Consider the following 20745-nt stretch of genomic DNA (forward strand, 5'->3'; position numbering starts at 1 on the left):
GTGATTTTCCAATTGTCTGGGACTTTCCCTGACTCCAGTGACTTTTGAAAGATCACAACCGACACCTCTGCTATTTCCTCAGCGACCTCCCTCGGAACTCTAGGATGTAGCCCGTTGTGGCCAGGAGATTTATCAATTTTTAGACCTTTTGGCTTTTCTAGCACTTTCTCTTTTGTGATGCCTGCCATACTCAACTCTGCCCCTGACTCTCCTTAATTGTTGGGATACTACTCATGTCTTCCACTGTGAAGACTGACACAAAGTACTTATTAAGTTCTTCAACTATTTCCTTATCTCCCATCACTAGCCTTCCGGCATCAGTTTGGAGCGGCCCAACGTCTACTTTTGCTTCTTGTTTGTTTCTTATGTCCTCCCCTCAAACTGCTATGTTGGCATGAACTCACAGTGAATCAACAGGGACACTTTATTACAATACTAAAATGATAATACTGGAAGTTGATCTGTTTTTCTTACCTGTCCCTGATAATTCAACTGATTTTTTGTGTCCTGCTTTTCCATCAAAGAGTTCAAGAGTATAAGTGCCTTTATCCTTCTCAGTGGGTTCATTAATCTGCAGCCAGAGCTGCTCTCCTGTAACACCACTCTTTACCCTGTCAGTGGATGCAAGCTTTGTGTCTCTGGAGAAAGACAACAGGCATTTTAGAACAATCTAAATGTTAGGATGTGATTCATTTCTAACTTGCTCACATCCAGTAAAATGAGTTCCAATAACAAGCACAAAGCTTCTTACCTCTATACCCTTTCTCAGTAAAATTAAGTACTGCACAAGAAATAGCTAGGCTTTATGAGTTTCACTTCTAGAGAACATAGATTAGTGAGTTGGACATAGAAATCAGCACTTTCAACTTACTTTGCTCCCAATTTTCTAGTGCCAAATACATAGAAGAAAGTTCTCTCTTACTTGTGATACCAGATGATCTTCAAATCGTCCAGGTAGTAAGTAACAAAAGAGTAGATTCTGATACCATGTTCTGTACTCTGCACCTTCAGATCTGTTGCAGTCTGAGCTGTAATGTTAGCAGAACCATTTAGCTCCAATACCCAATTTGTAATCACCAGAAGTTGAAGAAGATATAGTGGAAGTCTTTCTGTCGAGAACACTCACCAGCCGCACGGCAAACTTCACTTATCACATCACCAAAAGCTGAAAAATTAAGGTTTAACAAGCTTGATATATCAAAGTTTATGGCTTCAAAGACATTCTCTCTTACAATTAAGGTTACAGTTACCCATGGTTACATGATTGTCCTGCTTTACATACTGCTTCCTGATAATAACTCTTCCCTCTCTCTCACTTCTCTGCATTACCATTCAATGTCTAAATACTAATTAGTTCATCTGGGAATTTCCAGGGCTTATTGGCATTCACAAAGGACCCCAGTTGAAAAATTTTAGGCTGCAAATGGTAAATTTATATTGATTTCAATGACTGTCTTTCAATTGCACATTTCTGTAAATATCAGGCCATTTGCACCCTTTTCTCAGGCCATTTGTCTCTGGGAGAGGTACAGTTGTCATAGTCTTCCTAGACCATAAAGCTGCTATCTGATTAGAGCAGGATAATTGGTGATGGTTTAATTTGAGGATCAGCATGTCTCAGGTGAATCATTCATGGTGACCTTAATTGGTATGGGAATTGAACCCATGCTGTTGTCATCACTTTGCACTATAAACCAGCCATCCAGCCAATTCAGATTGTGATGCCAACAGTATGGGTTCACTTCCCGCACTGGCTGAGATAAGATGAAGGACTCTCCTTTTCAACCTATCCCCTCGTCCAAGGAGTGTGATCTTCAGGTTAAACCACCAGTTGTCTCTGTTCAGCAGTCTACGAGGACGATAGTGTCTTGACATTACGAGGTTGTTGACTTGCTCACCAAGCTAGCTTGTGTTTGTTTGGATGTTTCATCACCATGCTAGGTGACGTTATCAGTGGAGCCTCCGATTAAGTGATGTAATTCTACTCTGCTTGGAATTTGTACTGTCCAATCCATTATGGTGAGTACTGTCATTTCCAGTTTTGATCTGTATGGGTTTGTAATTGGGGTCCAATTCTATATGTTTGTTGATCGAATTATGTGTGGAGAGCCATGCTTATAGGAATTCCTGTGTGTCTCTATGTTTGGCTTGGGATACTATTGTTACTTTGGGAACAATTAAATTGAGGGCCTTCATTGTCTGAATGTACAGATATTAAGGAGAGTTTGTCATGCCGTTTTACTGTTAGCTGATGTTTATGTATTCTGATGGCTAGTTTCTTTCCTCTCTGTCCAATGTAATGTTTGTGGCACTGGTTGCATGATATTTTGTAAACCACGTTCATTCTGTATGTTATGGGAATGGGGTCTTTAGTCCTCATAAGTGTCTGCTGTAGAGTGGCTGTGGGCTTATGGACACGCACGGGAATTCCTAGAGACATGGTTCTCCACCCATACTTCAATCAACAAACATATAGAATTGGACCCCATATATAAACCTGTACAGATTAAATCCGGAAGTGACAGTGCTCACCATAACGACTGGACAGTATAAATTCCAAGCAGAGTAGAATAACATTGTTTCATCGGAGGATCTGCTGATGATGTCACCTAGCATGGTGATGAAACATCTGAACAAAAACCAGCCAGCTCGGCGAGCCAGTCGTCAATCTCACCTGCAACCCGAGATACAAATCTTTTTCAAAACTTTAGTCTTTAACTTATATCCACAAAGCCAGGTGGTGAAGGATACAATGATACCAATCTTTGCACGCTTTTAAAACCACTCATTTACAAAAATGCACATCCTAATTTTAGTGAAACCCCCTTCATGCCCACAACCCACATATAATTAAAATCAATGTACAAGTAACTGATTCCTTTCTGTCTTGAAGTAAAGCTTAAATATACAGCCAACATTTAAAACTAATTAAATCAAAAACCTCTATGTTCTGGACTAAGCATTTCACAGCTAGGCACCCTCTTGGACTCTTAACAATTTTTTCAAACATGTGTTTCTTTCATAACAAATACAGCAGTTGATATCTTGCATTGAATCTAATTGTAGGAATTCCTTTCTCTGTAGCAATTGATTCAAGCCAATAAGGTCAATTTTGTAACCTTTCCCAGCAGACGTTTTGTAGAGTGTACATTATTCTGCAAAAAATGACTGCCTACATTTCGGTATGTAATCTTCAGTATGCCCATTGTATGGGAACTCTCTTTAAATATTCAATGAATTTGAAATGCAAATCTACTGCCTTCATAAGAGCCTAGTTTTAGTAGCCAGAATGCATCTAAGAACCTTTTATGATTTCCTTCCCTTTTATTTTTGCATCCTCAACCGCCAGCAACATTTTGGAACCAGCTGCAGTGGAATGCACACCAGGAGACCTGCTAGTAAAGTATTGCTAAAAATGACCACTTTTACTTTCTTTGGATTATTTCAGAATGAAACCTTAAGAATATCTTTATCTATATTTATTTTCTTAATGTTTTAATTGCCCTGTCCTGAAGATATTTTGTGGTGCAATGGTAGTGATTATAACTTGGTCAGTCAGGTGGACCACATAGAACATGCGTTTCCTGACTGGTCTGTTAATCTGGGCCAACAGGGAGCCCTTGCTGACATTAAAAACAGGGGGTTCTGTTCACTCTAGGAGCTGGCTCTCAGAAACACAGATCATTGTCAAGTATTATGCATATATAAAAAAAGGGTGACTTCGTAACAGGATACAGGCCGCTGAAGTTATTTCAGCAGTGGGTTGTGTTTCACCTCTGAGCCAGAAGCTCCACATGTTAGTCCTATTTCAAGACCTGATGGGTAAGGAAGGTGTATTCATAATGCAGCTATTGAGTATCATTCTGCAAAATTATTTAACCTACACCAGTGGCAGGTAGGAAGAGCAGGAGAGATTGGTTCAGAGATAATGGGAACTACAGATGCTGGAGAATCCGAGATAACAAAGTGTGGAGCTGGATGAATACAGCAGGCCAAGCAGCATCTTAGGAGCACAAAAGCTGACGTTTCAGGCCTAGCCCTTCATCAGAAAAGGGGAATGGGGAGAGGGTTCTGAAATAAACAGGGTGGGACGGGGAGGCGGATTGAAGATGGATAGCGGAGAAGATAGGTGGAGAGGTGACAGACAAGTTAAAGGGGTGGAGATGGAGCTTGTAGAGGTGAGTATAAGTGGGGAGGTAGGGAGGGGATAGGTCAGTCCGGGGAGGACGGACAGGTCAAGGGGGCGGGATGAGGTTAGTTGGTAGGAAATGGAGGTGCGGCTTGAGGTGGGAAGAGGGAATAGGTGAGAGGAAGAACAGGTTAGGGAGGCGGGGATGAGCTGGGCTGGTTTTGGGATGCCGTGGGAGGAGGGGAGATTTTGAAGCTTGTGAAATCCACATTGATGCCATTGGGTTGCAGGGTTCTCAAGCGGAATATGAGTTGCTGTTCCTGCAACCTACAGGTGGCATCATTATTGCACTGCAGGAGGCCCAGCGTGGACATGTCGTCTGAGGAATGGGAGGGGGATTTAAAATTGTTCGCAACTGGGAGGTGCAATTGTTTATTGCGAACCGAGCGTGGGTGTTCTGCAAAGTGGTCCCCAAGCCTCCGCTTGGTTTCCCCAATGTAGAGGAAGCCACACCAGGTACAGCTGATGCAGTATACCACATTGGCGGATGTGCAGGTGAACATCTGCTTGATGTGGAAAGTCATCTTGGGGCCTGGGATGGGGGTGAGGGAGGAGGTGTGGGGCAAGTGTAGCACTTCCTGCGGTTGTGGATGTGAGTTTGCTCGCTGAGCTGGAAGGTTAGTTTTCAGACGTTTCGTCACCATTCTATGTAACATCATCAGTGAGCCTCCGACGAAGCGCTGGTGTTATGTCCCGCTTTCTATTTATCTGGTTAGGGTTCCTTGGGTTGGTGATGTCACTTCCTGCGGTTGCAGGTGATAGTGCCGGGTGTGGGGGTGCTGGAGGGAGGGTGGAGCGGACAAGGGAGTCGCGGAGAGAGTGGTCTCTCTGGAAGGAAGACAAGGGTGGGGATGGAAAAATGTCTTTAGTGGTGGGGTCGGATTGCAGATGGCAGAAGCGTCGGAGGATGATGCATTGTATCCGGAGGTTGGTGGGGTGGTATGTGAGGATGAGGGGGATTCTCTTTTGGTGGTTATTGCAGGGGCGGGTTGTGAGGGATGAGTTGCGGAAATGCGGGAGACATGGTCGAGGGTGTTCTGCCGGCGGGGTGGGGATGTTGCGATCCTTGAAGGACGAGGGCATCTGGGATGTACGGGAGTGGAATGCCTCATCCTGGGAGTAGATGTAGCGGATTGAAGGATTTGGGAATAGGGGATGGAATTTTTGCAGGAAGGTGGGTGGGAGGAGGTGTATTCTAGGTAGCTGTGGGAGTCGATAGGCTTGAAATGGACATCAGTTTTTAGGTGGTTGCCTGAGATGGAGACAGAGAGGTCCAGGAAGGTGAGGGATGTGTTGGAGATGGTCCAGGTGAACTTGAGGTTGGGGCGGACGGTGTTGGTGAAGTGGATGAACTGTTCAAGTGCCTCTTGGGATCAAGAGGTGGCACCGATACAGTCATCAATGTAACAGAGGAAGAGATGGGGTTTAGGGCCAGTGTAGGTGCAGAAGAGGGACTGTTCCACGTAACCTACAAAGAGGCAGGCATAGCTTGAGCCCATGGCCAAACCCTTTGTCTGTAGGAAGTGGGAGGAATCAAAAGAGAAGTTGTTGAGGGTGAGGACGAGTTCAGCTAGGCGGATGAGGGTGTTGGTGGAGGGCGACTGGTCGGGCCTATGGGACAGGAAGAAGTGGAGGGCCTTTAGGCCATCTGCGTGGAGAATGCAGGTGTATAGGGACTGGGCGCCCATGGTAAAAAGGAGGTGTTGGGGACCGGGGAATTGGAAGTTCTGGAGGAGGTGGAGAGGGTGGGTGGTGTCATGGACATAGGTAGAGATTTCCTGGACCAACGGGGAGAAAATGGAGTCCAGACAGGTGGAGATGAGTTTGGTGGGGCAGGAACAGGCTGAGACAATGGGTCGACCAGAACAGGCGGGTTTGTGGATTTTGGGAAGGAGATAGAATCGGGCAGTGCGGTGTTGGGGAACAATGAGGTTAGAGGCTGTGGGTGGGAGGTCACCTGAGGTGATGAGGTTGTGAATGGTTTGGGAGATGATGGTTTGGTGCTTGGGGTTGGGGTCATGATCCAGGGGGCGGTAGGAGGAGGTGTCAGAGAGTTGGCGTCTGGCCAAGGTAGACGTCAGTGCGCCATACCACAACTGCGCCTCCCTTGTTCGCGGGTTTGTTGGTGAGGTTGGGGCTGGAGCGGAGGGAGCGGACGGCTGCCCGTTCTGCAGGGGAGAGGTTGGAGGGGGTGAGGGGGTGGTGAGGTTGAGGCAGTTAATGTCTTGACAGCAGTTGGAGATAAAGAGGTTGAGGGAGGATAGCAGGCCTGGGGGTGGTTTGTGTTGGAGGCGGATGAAGGGCTCAGTTGAGGGAGGTTTAGGCTCACGGTTACAGAAGTAAGCGTGGAGGTGGAGGCGGTGGAAAAACTGCTCGATGTCCAGATGTGACTGGTATTCGTTGATATGTGAGTGGAGGGGGACAAAGGTGAGCCCCTTGCTGAGGACTGACTGTTCGTCCTCAGTCAGGGGGAGGTGTGGGGGGGATGGTGAAGATTCGGCAGGGGTCAGGGTGGCTGTCTTCTCTGGGGTTGCTGGCTGTGGAGGCTGTGGGCAGAGCGATGTCGGCGTCGGCTGTGGGCGGGGTTCTGTTGACGGTGGGCGGAGCGCCACTGGCATCTATTTAACTCCCCTTTTATGCTTCTGGTTGATCCTTAAGTTTATTGATAGTTATCAAAACCTCTTGAGCAAGGAGACTTCCAGCTTTTAGTTCTTTTGGAAACTTTTGTATCCTTTATTTCATTGTCTAAACTATTAAAGCTTCAACCTTTAATTCCTTATGCATCTGTAGGATCATTCTCTTGTTTTCGTGAAAGCTCATTCTTCAGTTGCTGATCACTTCTGGTCTCTAAAGCACCTTCCAAAATTGTTTGTCCCTGAAACAATTAAACTCCCCTGAAATATATATCTCCCAGATATCAATTATGGGCAACTGTCCCATGAATTCGACAACTCTGGCATAACCCTCCAAACATTTCTTATTCGTGTACTTATCTAAATGTCTTTTAAACATTGTAACCGTGCTCATATCTACGACCTCCTCTAGAGCTTCATCGCACACATGAACCACACTGTGTCTCATATATTTTTTGAATCTTTTTCCTCTCAACTTAATATACCTCACCTTAGGGAAAAGACACATGCCATTTACCTTGTTGATAGCCGTTATGATTTTATAAACTTCTACAATGCCACCTCTCAACCTCCTATGTTCCAGTGAAGAAAAGTCCCAGCCTATCCAGTCTCTCCTTTTAACTCAAACCCTCTATTCCTGGCAACATCTTTGTAACCTTCTTTTGAACTCTCTCCAGCTTAATAATATCCTATAACAGGGAGAACTGGACACAGTATTCCAGAAGAAGCCTTACCAATGTCCTGTACAATGTCAACATAAAGTACCAATTCCTATAATCAAAGGTCTGAGCAATGAAGACAAACATGCTAAACGCTTTCTTAACCACACTATCTATACATTATGCAAACTTCAGAGAATTAAGTATTTGAACTCCTAGGTCTCGCTCTACTACAGAACTACACAGGGCCCTACTTTTAATTGTATAAATCCTAAGACCAAAAAGACATAAGATATAGGAGGGGAAGTAAAGCCATTCGGTCCATCGGGTCCACTCCGCCATTTAATCATGGCTGATGGGCAGTTCAACACCACTTACCCACATCTCTCTGTAGCCCTTAATGCCTTCTGAGATCAAGAATTTATCAATCTCTGCCTTGAAGACATTTAACGTCCCGGCCTTCACTGCACTCTGTGGCAATGAATTCCACAGGCCCACCACTCTCTGGCTGAAGAAATGTCTCCTCATTACTGTTCTAAATTGACCCCCTCTAATTCTAAGGCTGTGCCCACGATCCTAGTCTCCCTACCTACCGGAAACACCTTCCCAGCATCCACCCTTTCTAAGCCATGCATTATCTTGTAAGCTTCTATTAGATCTCCCTTCAACCTTCTAAACTCTAATGAATACAATCCCAGGATCCTCAGCCGTTCAGCCTATGTTAGGCCTACCATTCCAGGGATCATCCATGTGAATCTCCGCTGGACACGCTCCAGTGCCAGTATGTCCTTCCTGAGGCCTGGGACCCAAAATTGGACACAGTATTCTAAATGGGGCCTAACTAGAGATTTATAAAGTCTCAGAAGCACAGCACTGCTTTTATATTCCAACCCTCTTGAGATAAATGACAACATTACATTCGCCTTCTTAATCATGGAGTCAACCTGCAAGTTAACCTTTAGAGAATCCTGGACTAGCACTCCCCGATCACTTTGTACTTTGGCTTTATGAATTTTCTCACCATTTAGAAAATAGCCCATGCCTGTATTCTTTTTTCCAAAGTGCAAGACCTCACATTTGCTCACATTGAATTTCATCAGCCATTTCCTGGACCACTCTCCTAAACAGTCTAAATAATTCTGCAGCCTCCCCACCTCCTCAGTACTACCTGCCCGTCCACATAACTTCGTATCATCGGCAAACTTCACCAGAATGCCCCCAGTCTCTTCATCCAGATCATTAATATATAAAGTGAAGAGCTGTGGCCCCAACACTGAATCCTGCAGGACACCACTTGTCACTGGTTGCCATTCCAAAAAAGAGACTTTGATCCCAACTCTCTGCCTTCTGTCAGACAGGCAATCCTCAATCCATGCCAGTAGCTCACTTCAAACTCCATGGGCCCTCACCTTACTCAGCAGCCTCCCGTGAGGCACTGTATCAAAGGCTTTTGGAAGTCTAGATAGATAACATCCACTGGGTTTCCCTGGTCTAACCTACTTGTTACCTCTTCAAGGAATTCTGACAGGTTTGTCAGGCATGATCTTCCCTTACTAAATCCATGCTGACTTGATCTAATCCAACCCCGCACTTACAAGAATTTAGAAATCTCATCCTTAACGATGGATTCTGGAATTTTATCAACAACCAAGGTTAGGCTAATTGGCCTATAATTTTCCATCTCCTGTCTTGATCCTTTCTTGGACAAGGGGGTTACAACAGCACTTTTCCAATTGTCTGGGACTTTCCCTGACTCCAGTGAATTTTGAAGGATCACAACCAAAACCTCTGCTATTTCCTCAGCTACCTCCCTCAGAACTCTAGGAAGTAGCCCATTGGGGCCAGGAGATTTATCAATTTTTAGACTTTTAGCTTTTCTCGCACTTTCTCTTTTGTAATGCCTACCCAACTCAACTCTGCCCCCTGACTCTCCTCAATTGTTGGGATATTACTCATGTCTTCCACTGTGAAAACTGCCCCAAAGTACTTATTAATTTTTTCAACTATTTCCTTATCTCCCTTCACTCGCCTTCCAGCATCAATTTGGAGCAGCCCAATGTCTACTTTTGTTTCTGATGTATTGAAAGAAACTTTTATTATCATTTCTAATATTACTAGGTAGCCTAACTTCATATTTGATCCTTTCCTTCCTTATTTCTCGCTTTGTTATCCTCTTTTTTTTGTACCCTTCCCAATTTTCTGATTTCCCAGTGCTCTTGGCCACTTTATAGGCTGTCTCTTTATCTTTGATACATTTCCTGACCTCCTTTGTCGGCCATGGCTGTCTAATCCCCCCTGGATAATCTTTCTTTTCTTTGGGATGAACTTCTGTACTGTGTCCTTAATTACACCCAGAAACTCCTGCCATTGTTGCTCTACTGTCTTCCCCGCTAGGCTCTGCTTCCAGTCGATTTTCGTCAGTTCCTCTCTTATGCCCCTGTAATTACCTTTATTTAACTGTAACACCATTACATCTGCTTTTGCCTTCTCTCTTTCAAACTGCAGACTGAACTCTACCATATTATGATCGCTGCCTCCTAAGTGTTCCCTTACTTTAAAATCTTTTATAAAGTCTGGATCATTACATAGCACTAAGTCCAGAATAGCCTGCTCCCTTGTGGGCTCCATCACAAGGGGCTCGAAAATGCCATCCTGCAAACATTCCATGAATTCCCTGTCTTTCGATCCACTGGCAACATTATTCACCCAGTCCACCTGCATATTGAAGTCCCTCATGATCACCATGACCTTGCCTTTCTGACATGCCCTACCTATTTCCCAGTGCATGTTGCGCCCCTGGTCCTGTCCACTGTTAGGAGGTCTGTACATAACTCCCATTGTGGTTTTTTTGCTTTTGTGCTTCCTCAACTCCACCCACACAGACTCCACATCATCTGACCCTGTGTTGTTCAGTGCCATAGATTTAATTTCATTCTTAACTAACAAGGCAAACCCGCCCCCTCTGCCCATACCCCTGTCTTTTTGATATGTTATAAATCCTCAGATGTTTAACTGCCAGTCCTGAACCCCCTGCAACCATGTCTCTTATGCCTACCACATCATAATCATTCAAGATGATTTGTGCCGTTAATTCATCTACTTTGTTACCAATACTACAAGCATTTAGGTAAAGTCCCTTAATGCTAACTTTCTTATCATTATTAGAGATGTTGGAAATCATAAGATGTCCTAAGTTATCCTTCCTTATTGCTGCAGCCCTAGTCTGTCTCTAGCTTAAACCCACCTGCACACGTGCTATCCTGCTGCTCATCTTTCCATTTAACTCCATACTCCCTGTCACTTTCGCTTTCCCTTCCTCCCGACTCAGAAGTTTAAAGTCCTACTGACCACCCTATTTATCCTTTTCGCTAGGACACTGGTTCCAGATTAGTTCAGGTGGAGACCGTCCCAACGGTACAGATCCCCCCGGTTCCAAAACTGATGCCAATGCCCCATGAAATGGAATCCCTCTTTCCCACACCAATCCCTTAGCCTCATGTTTACTTCCCTAACTTTCTTATCCCTATGCCAATTGGCACGTGGCTCGGGCCTTAGTTTGTTTTACCAAAATACAATACTTTGCATTTATCCAAATTAAACTCCAAATTAACTCACTCTTCAGCTCATTGACCCAATTTATACCTTTATTCTTGTCTAATATTATATGAGGAACATGATAATTTTGTTAAGGGGATACATTAATGTCTTGAATGAGCAATCTGCAAATCAACTGACTGCCTGTTTTTAATCATCCTGGTATGTTGATGCCTGTGTGTGTAAATTAAAATGTTTTGAAATCTGGCAGTTTTCTCCATGTCAAAGTGGAATGCCTCCTTTATTCCATGAAGGAAATGTCTGTTTCCCCAGGACGTTTTTTTTAAGGCAGCGGACATTTGATCAAACATCCTTCTCTTCTTCTAGAACCTAGTACCAGTTAGAACACATTTACTGTCCATATAAAACACCTCAGCAAAATCAATCATTTCAACATTACCAATGACCAGGGATCTCCAAATGGAATTTTGTCAACTTGTTACAAAATCTGTTAAAATCCATGATTACTCTTTTGTGGAATGACCAAATGTTTTTCAAAGTCTGTCAAATTCTGCCAGGCCCCCTTTACAAATATTTTGTATATTTCTTCCAAATACAAAGCCCAGAATTCCATCAATATCCAACTGACAAACCTTCATTTCACCAAACTACTTCTGATTATACTGCTTGTGGAAATACTGATACTTTGTTTTCTCTTTGACGGTATCACAATTCGTGTCAATGTAACAAGTTCATTCATTCACAGGTCATTTGATTCAGACTCTGAGCAAATGTTAGACAGCAATCTTATCCCAATGATTTACAACTGCTTTTCTGCCATTTGCCCCAAAGGCCAGTAGGATTTTAGTTTTCTGTCAGAAAAGAAAGTTTGGTTTCCAAAGTTCACCATTAGCATCTGATCCTTGCTACTATACCATACTTTAGAAAGCTAGGTAGTCAAGGTTGGAACTGAAGCCAATCTTGACACATTTTGATACCTTTATTTACATATATGCACCACTTGAACAACTGATCCATCTGTGGTTTTCTCTGTTTTTATTTGAAAATGTGGGTGTTTATCAACAACAAACTATGTACACTAATAGGACCTCTCAGATTTATATATATAGTCTGAGTTACATCATAGGATCCCTACAGTGTGAAGCAGGTCATTCAGCCCATCAAATCTACACTAGCCCTCCAAAGAACGTCTCAATCAGACCCACCCCTTAGCTTATCCCTGCATTCTCCATGGCCAATCCATCTAACCTGCACACCTTTGGACAGTGTGAGAAAATCAGAGCACCTAGAGGGAACCCAGACAGAAATTAGGAAAATGTATAAACTCCAAACAGGCAGTCACATGAGGGTGGAATCAAACTTGAGTCTCTGGCATTGTGAAACAGCTGGGCTGACAACCGAGCCACTGTGCCACTATTAGATTACTATTTTACAATACATATAGTTGACTGGCCGCCTAACTGACTGACCAGTGGGTTGGCTTACAAGCGATGAAAATGGCCTACTAAGAGACTAACTGAATGGAGAGAGAATAAGATGGAGACTGTTTCGACTCAAACATCATGTCATGACGTTATCTGGCTGTTTTAAAGGAGTCACATCTTTCAGAAATCCATGCAATAGTGCACCAACAACCTTCACAATTTCAATCTCATGTGAACCCCCAGTTAATGCCCACCACCAGCATATTATTAAATGCAACTAAAATAAAAATAACAAAATGGAGTTCTTGTGGTATGGTATTAGTGTCTCTATCCCTAGACCAGGAGGATCAGGTGCAAGCTCCTTCCTGCTCCAGAGGTTTGTAATAACATCCCTGACTAGGTTCATTAGAAAATATCTTTGTGCCATGTTATGGAGTCCCCAGACCTTGCATGTATTGGTCGTGGGGAATTGCACCCACATGTATTTAGTTTTTTAAAAAATCATTTGTTGTAGTTTTTGTTGCAGTTCAGCCATATGCTCCTGCTCTTTGGCCACCTGGTCTGGAGGGCTGTAGGTAGTTTCAAGGACCTCCTTATGGGACTGCTCCTGGACCTGGCCTGATTGACTATAAACAAGTCCAGGGGGTCATGTCTGCTGACTATCTGCCCTTCTTCTTCAATTATGTTTGTGCATGGGTATCCTTGGAAATGGAACTTATGCTGTCTCTCTCAATGCCTCTTGATTTAGATAGAAGTGGGTACCATGTGGGATACGGTACTTTGTCTCCTCTTCCCACACCATCTTGATTTAGCCCCTTCCCTTTCTCCCTACCGCTCCCTCTCATTTGATGATTTGCATTGCCCTTAACAGGCTTTGCATGTAAATATTTAATTGGCTATGTGGGTGACTGATGGTGGGAAGGTCAATCAGTTGAACATGATAGCACTTCTAGATAAAGAAAAATTATAAAAATAGCAGAAGGAGCTCTTGTGGCACGGTGGTACTATTCCTACCTCTGGGTCAGGAGGCCTGGGTTCAAATACCACCTGCACGAGAAGTGTCTAATAACATCTCTGAAAAGGCTGTTTCAAAAATACCTACAAATAACAACTCCCTGTCTCTGGCACGTTCTTCAGACACCACTGAAAAATGAAAGGTTACAATATTGCACGTGATATTACGATTTTATCCACAGTCCAAACCACTCACAGTGAGTGGAAAGGGTTAAATGTGGGCCTAAAATCCACTCAGTTGTGCTGAGGGAAATATAGGTGCATTTAAGGGGCTTTTCAAAGGTTTATTGAAGAAGTTTGTCCAACATTCAGGCACATGAAAAATCTTTTCCAAACTTACCTTTCTCAAGCAGCCGGAGGGTACTTGAATCTCTTCCCCTGTCGTCCTTCAGCACAAGTTCATAAACACCAGCGTCTTTCTTTGAAAACTGTTGGCACATTTTAAATTAGAATTTTGGAATAATAGTGCCTGTTTGTACAAACCATAATTACATTAATCTCACAGAAGCATTTGCATTTATAGATATATTTTCTGACCTCATATGTTCCCACAAGAACAATTATACTGCTCATGCCGGATCTCTCTGTGGTCTTTTCATTGCAGTAACTTTTCTGAGAAAGTTTATACAAATATATGAAATATTCCCATAGAATTGTGTTTGTTGCAAAATATACCCAGTGACATTTTGTTGTGCAACAAATTACTGTGCTGATATTTTGGCACACATATTTTGATTTTTCTGCCATGTGAAAGTCTAAAATTCCCTCTAGTATTTACCCCTTCCTTGTTTTCTCCACACCACACCTAGCTGCCGCCCAAACACTGAACAAATTATCAGTTGACCTAAGTCGTAGAGTGTGATGCAGAAAAATGTGACTAGCATGGGTTTGCTGGTGTTAATGGAAGTTTGCTTTCTTACCTTGTCCAATGCTTAATGTGAATTGGTGTTTCTGAAGCTATATAATCAATCATCTCCAACTTATGGAGACAAAAACCTGTAGAAACTTGGGGGTAGGCCATTCAGCCCTTTGAGCATGATGTCTCAACTCTACTTTCCTATCTATCCTCACTCCAAAAAAAATCCATGTCTCGCTTCTCTAACATTGTCTTGAATAAGTACTATTACCCAGTCTCCACTGCTGACAAAAGAAGAGCATTTCACACGCTTAACCCCCAACATAGACAAAAATCTCCACCTTAAAAGTGTGTCACCAGGTTTTCGTCTCCCAAGCAAGAGAAAACATATTTCTGCAATCCAACCTATCAAGGCTCCTAAGGATCTTATAGTTTTGAAAATCACTTCTGATTCTTTGAAACTCCAATGCATACAGGCCTAACTCATTCATCTTTCATCATGAGATAAGCCCTTCATCCAAGGAATGAGCCAAATTAACCTTCTCTAAACTGCTTTGAACAGAATTATATCTTTTTTACGGAAGGGGGCGAAAATTGTATACAGTACTCAAACACAGTCTTAACAAGGCACTGGACAGCTGCAAGTAAACCTCCGTACTTTTACATTCTATTTTGCCTTGGAATAAACATCAATGTTATATTTGCCTTCCTATTCATCTGCTTCAACAGTATTCCAACTTTTTTGTCAGGTACCAGGGCATCAACATTTCTTCATAGCACTAAGATTTGCCATCACTTTCCATTTCAATTGTATACTGTTTTTCTATTCTCCAAAGTGGATCAGTTCATATTTTCATGAAGTTCCATCTGCAAAATTTTTGCCACTCATTTTACTTATCTTCATCCGTTTACAAATACTCTTGGTCTCCTTGACAACTGACATGCTTACCTATCTTGGGTTCATCAGCCTATGTCCTTTGCGGACTATGGGTGACCGTGAATCTGATTCCTAAAAAAAAACTGGAAGAACTGCTGTAAGTCAGGAACAAAAAACAGAAGTTGCTGGAAAAGCTCAGCAGGTCTGGCAGCATCAGTGAAGAAAAAAATCAAAGTTAACCCCTTTCGAGTCTGGTGGCCCTTCCTCAGAACTGGGGAAGGGTCACCAGACCAGAAACATTAACTTTGATTTTTTCTTCACTGATGCTGCCAGACCTGTTGAGCTGTTCCAGCAACTTTTGTTGAATCTGATTCCACTGTTACTGTTGTTCGTTACGAGGAGGTTAACAAAGACAGTCTTGAGCACCTGCTAACTTTTCCTTCCTCATGGTGAGGAGGACCTAGCCCACAGTCAGCATGCCCTCATAATGATGCAGTTATCACCACTAATGTAACAATGTGGAAAGTGTAGCGGCATATCAACCATGGTAAAAATGCAGCAGGATTACAGTATAGTAGATCGTGTCTTTGCCTGTGTGGAGAAGTCATCTTTGTTTCCTCAATAAGGTAAAATATATGTGGGATCATTTGATTGTAATGTTTAGAAATTGGGACCACTGTTTGCGCTGTCTGTAATTCAAATTTGAAGTTGGTTAAATTTGGATTGGAACAGCATGTGTAAATTTCCATTTTAATTTTAATTCTATGTTCTCCCACTTTGAGTCCATCAAGCAGCGGTTGCTGGGAATAACCCTATAGCTTCTATGGATTCTTTCTATAGCTTGCAACATGAGCAGCTCTGAGTGAAACAGTGTAAATGGCTGAAATCTGGGGAGAAAACAAAACCATTCCATTCAAATCGAAGGATTTTGTGAGCTTCGTCAGTATTCATGGCCAATTAGCAGTTTATTCCTGGGTGTTTTTGTGCAAGGTGTGAGAGAGGTGAAGAATAACTGGCACATCAAAACAGTTCTGATAAACAACTGTGATAGCTATTGCTGATATAGTGGGTAGCTAATTAAATGCTTTCAGGGGTCTTCCAAGCATGTAAACTTCCTTAGGTACAATTTCTAGCTATCCATTCATGAGAACACAGGTATCTTGCTGACATAGTTTTCCTGCAAAGAGAGAAACTACCGGAAATTCAAGAGTCTTAAGGAATCCCAAAAGGTCCAGTTGTCCCTTTGGCATCATAACCTTGTGAGGCAAACAGAACCTCTGGCCATTTTCAGTCACAGCTGCTTTTCTGCATGGAGACCCAATTTACCAGGTCTGGTCTAATGTTTAGGCTCTGCTGAGGTTTTCTAGCCTCCTTTACTGCTATATTATGTACGAGGTGCGAATTTTCATCTCTTATTGATGGAATTTTCTATTCCAAATTTGGTTAAAATTAAGGAGAGATTTTTTGTAATGGTTGAACAACTTACAGCTTCAATTTCTTCTACAAATGGACAAAGCCTCAGTGATTGAATAAACATTATTTCTGTACCTGTTGAACCAGCAAAGTACACACTCCATCCTTGAAGTCATGCTTCTCATCAAACATTATCTCTCTATCATCTTTGTACCAGATGATTGATGTCTCTTTTTTAATGTTAGCCACCTAAGTAGAAGGAAAGAGAAATTACATTGATTTAATTCATCCCTCATTTTGAATTTTTCCACAAAAATTATATTTGACTTCTCTGTTTCTGTTCTCATATCCGAATTTCAAATCAAAGTATGTTCTGACTGTTAATCCTTGATGCTGACCCATATTGATTTATGTTTGTATAAGCATGACTAAATCTCCAATTTCACATCGTGTTCCAGTTCTCTAAACATCAGTTATCCTACTAATCATGCAAGTCCCTGACTTATACATAGGAGCCTTGATAATGAAAGGCTGACATTATATGATTATTTTGGTGGACTTTCATTAGAGTTCCCTTTTCAAGGGAGTGTCTCCTCCCAAATACATCCACTGGCCTAATTCTCCTAAGCTGTGAGTTCACATGCCCTCAACCTCACAAAGATTCACTCATTTTCAGAAGCCAGAAGACATTGCTTTTTGCCTGATCTCTGACACCTCCAGAAGTAGGTCGGTGTGATGTGCATAGCCTGAGTAATACTCTTGGGTTAGAGAGAGAGAGAGAGAGAGAGAGAGAGAGAAGTTCTGTGCAGGTGCCTTTTCAATATTGTTTGTGGGCATTGTGGGGGCAGGGAAGTACGTTGGCCTCAGAGCTGGCAGAACTCTCTCTCGCAGTGACCTGAAACCTATACCTCCCATCCTGGCCTTGGCCCTATTGCTGCCATCAGACCGGACAGCCCCTCTCTCTCCAGGCCCTCCTGTTCCCTCAACTACATAACCCACTGGATACTGGACCTGACACCATCTATCAGTGCTGACACCAACAATACTCACACCCACCAACACAGGAGCTGAAACCATCAGTCCCTCCAGAGATCTGATGACACCTTACCTCATACCATGGGACCAGACAAATCGCCTACCCACTGGACCCAACAGCACTGCTTCCCTCCAGAACCAATATCTCCCTGCCATCTTGATCTACCCTAAATAATTCGTCACTTACTTGGCCCCCTTCCCACATGACACCCTACTTACCTGGCATCATACCTATCTGGCACCCCGGCACTGAACCCTCTAGGCATCCAAATCTCACGCTTATATTGTGTATTTAGTCTATCATGGGAGCTGTTAAGGAGTCTGTCTGTGATACTGGACATTTAAATCACAGAATATAGCTGAATAGTTCTACAGAGGGGTGGAGGGGGGATCTGATGGTTGTGGTTTGACTTCCTGTGACTGGCCTGCACTATGAGGAACCTGTCAGATTTAAAGTATGCTCTGCATTTTTGAAGGAGATCCGATGGCAATCTTCAGTTTGAAATACAGAGCTTTTTTCGTATTTAACAAAAGCTGCGTCACAAACTGTCTGTGATTTCCAATCCTTGGAAAATCCAGCATGTTTTTCTTGTCAAATAGCTATTTTTCCATTGAGCTAAAAGTACATTTGCAGCCTCTTCTGAATGTGTTCAGTAACTTTACTCCATGGTTGAGAAAAAGTTAGGATTTCACAAGTAAAGTTTCAATCTAGGATCTGACAAACCTTGCATTAACATCAACTGGGATTTTAATACCATCCACAGGGAAAAGCATTCAGGAGAACCTCTAAGTGGGCATTATTAAAGTACTGTTGTTTGCATTGTCTTCAATATTTCCAGGAATGTATGAGGTTGATGAGCAGTGGTCAACTAATTTCCTGGATATCTAATAGAGGCATTCAGTGTGGATGCCTTTTAAATATGGCTAAACTTGTATCAGAGATAATGGGAACTGCAGATGCTGGAGAATCCGAAATAACAAAGTGGATGAACACAGCAGGCCAAGCAGCATCTTAGGAGCACAAAAGCTAATGTTTCGGGCCTAGACCCTTCATCAGAAAAGGGGGAGGGGGAAGAGGGTTCTGAAATAAATAGGGAGAGGGGGAGGTGGATCGAAGATGGAGGGAGGCGGGTAACTTCTTCAGGTTAGGCATCCCTGGAAGAGGCTTCGCAGTGGGGTTAAAATTGTATCAGAGATAATGGGAACTGCAGATACTGGAGAATCCGAGATAACAAAGTGTGGAGGCCGAAACCTCAGCTTCTGTGCTCCTAAGATGCTGCTTGGCCTGCTGTGTTCATCCAGCTCCAGACTTTGTTATCTCTTTTTAAATATGGCTGTTGGGCCTTGAATCCCAGAAGGTCAGTGGGCTTCTGAACTTCCAGGTCATAAACTTTAGTGTTTTACATGTGTGGCATATGTAATGGGCTGAAAATGTAATCATGTGAGAAAACCGAAACAACTCCCAAGTGGAATGCCTTTACGCCTGTGCTGTATTTCATCTCCAAAAAAGAAAATTCCACCCAAGGTATGATCCTACTGTTGCCTGTTTGTACCAGAGAATCATGATAATATTCTCTGACAATGAAATCCAGTGGAGTCTTTAGATGACTGAAGAGACAAGTATTTGTGGACCAGGATCTCAAACCTCACACTGAGTTAATGAGTTTACCAGGCAATAGTGAACTCCATGCTCTGATCTGGAGATTTGGACAGTCTACACAGTCTCCTCAGGGCACTAGAAATGAATGCCATCAGCACCTATACAAGATCTTCCAACTCCAGTGTCAAGTATGTAACGTTCTCCTAACTCACATGCCCAGCATTGAGGGGCTAATTATTCCAAATCAGCTGTGTTGTGTGAGACTTATCATTTGTATATATGACATCAGCAACAGTTATGTATTTGGAACTTGGTGGTGGCAGGAGACTCACAGGAGAGCAGTAGAAATGCTTTGGGGATCTACTCAAAGCATCAATGTAGCGATTAAATACTTCTGCTGACCCTTAGGGCACTCTGACTTATGATCACTAAGCAAGGTACTGAACACATCTAGAGACATGGTTGAGAATGCAAGGAGCAAAACTGAAGCATCAGAGAAACCAGCAGATAACTCATCTGTCCTATCCTTAAGCACATGGTGAAGTTTGCAGGTCCTACTGTGGACTTAGCATGTCAGAGGTCATTGAAACAAGGTAGAAACAAATCATGCTGCATGCTACAATTGATGCCAGTTAATTGTCAATTTTAAATCTAAGATTGATCGATTTTTGATGACCAGAATATGAAGGCATATGGGAAAAATGGTTGTGGATCAGTCATTGTGATATTGAAAGGTGAAATGGACTTGAAGGTTGAAATGTCCATCCCTGTTTCTTTTATCAATTAGCTGCAAACCAATGAACATGTTTTCTAGCAGCTGGAAGATGCTTGTCCACAAACTTTTTTATTGCTCACCATCTCAGTTATACTCAGAAGTTCAAAGTCTGTGTAGATGAATCTAAGGAAGAGATTGGTGTTGTCCTTACAGGTGAATGCCCAAGATATAGTGTACCCTCATGGTTTACTGAAACTAAAAGTCAGGTGTCCCAGACTTGGAGTACATGGTGCATCAACGTCCCTGCCCTTGCACATTCTCTCAATGGAATCAAATGTTGCACCATGCAAAACATACATAGGAAACCTTTATGCTAGATAAATCAACAGGTTTAAATTTCATGTGCTCCAGTGAGCTGTTGGGATTAACAGGTACTTCCCTAAGCCATGGGAAATTTGATCTAGTGACAACTATGAATGCAAAAAAAAAATTAAAACTACTGAAGCCGTCGACACCTTTAAATTCCATTCGTGTTATGCACTTACATCGAAACATAGAAGTTAGGAGCACGAGCAGGCCATTTGGCCCTTTGAGCCTGCTCCGCCATTCTTCACAATCATGGCTGGTGATTCAATAGCCGAAACCTGCTTTCTCCCCATGTGTGATCCTATTTGCCCCAAGTGCTTTATCTAATTGTCTCTTGAATATATTCAATATTTTGGCATCAACTACTTCCTTGTGGTAATGAATTCCACAGGCTCACCACTCTTTGGGT

At 42.8% G+C, this 20745-nt stretch overlaps 1 protein-coding gene across 6 annotated transcripts in view; it reads right to left on the reverse strand.

The window, feature by feature from the left end:
* The window catches only part of myom1b (myomesin 1b), a 163020-nt gene that overhangs the window by 38870 nt on the left and 103405 nt on the right, over window positions 1-20745 (reverse strand). For all 6 annotated transcript variants that reach the window (XM_048529114.2, XM_048529117.2, XM_048529112.2 and 3 more), the window contains 5 exons: window positions 16756-16869; window positions 13815-13902; window positions 1127-1165; window positions 923-1028; window positions 475-638 (listed from right to left, as the gene is read on the reverse strand). In XM_048529114.2, coding sequence (XP_048385071.1) covers window positions 475-638; window positions 923-1028; window positions 1127-1165; window positions 13815-13902; window positions 16756-16869 — 511 coding nt within the window. The remainder of the gene's footprint in view (window positions 1-474; window positions 639-922; window positions 1029-1126; window positions 1166-13814; window positions 13903-16755; window positions 16870-20745) is intronic.

This window comes from Stegostoma tigrinum, chromosome 5, assembly GCF_030684315.1.
Source record: "Stegostoma tigrinum isolate sSteTig4 chromosome 5, sSteTig4.hap1, whole genome shotgun sequence".
Taxonomy (NCBI): Eukaryota; Metazoa; Chordata; class Chondrichthyes; order Orectolobiformes; family Stegostomatidae; genus Stegostoma; species Stegostoma tigrinum.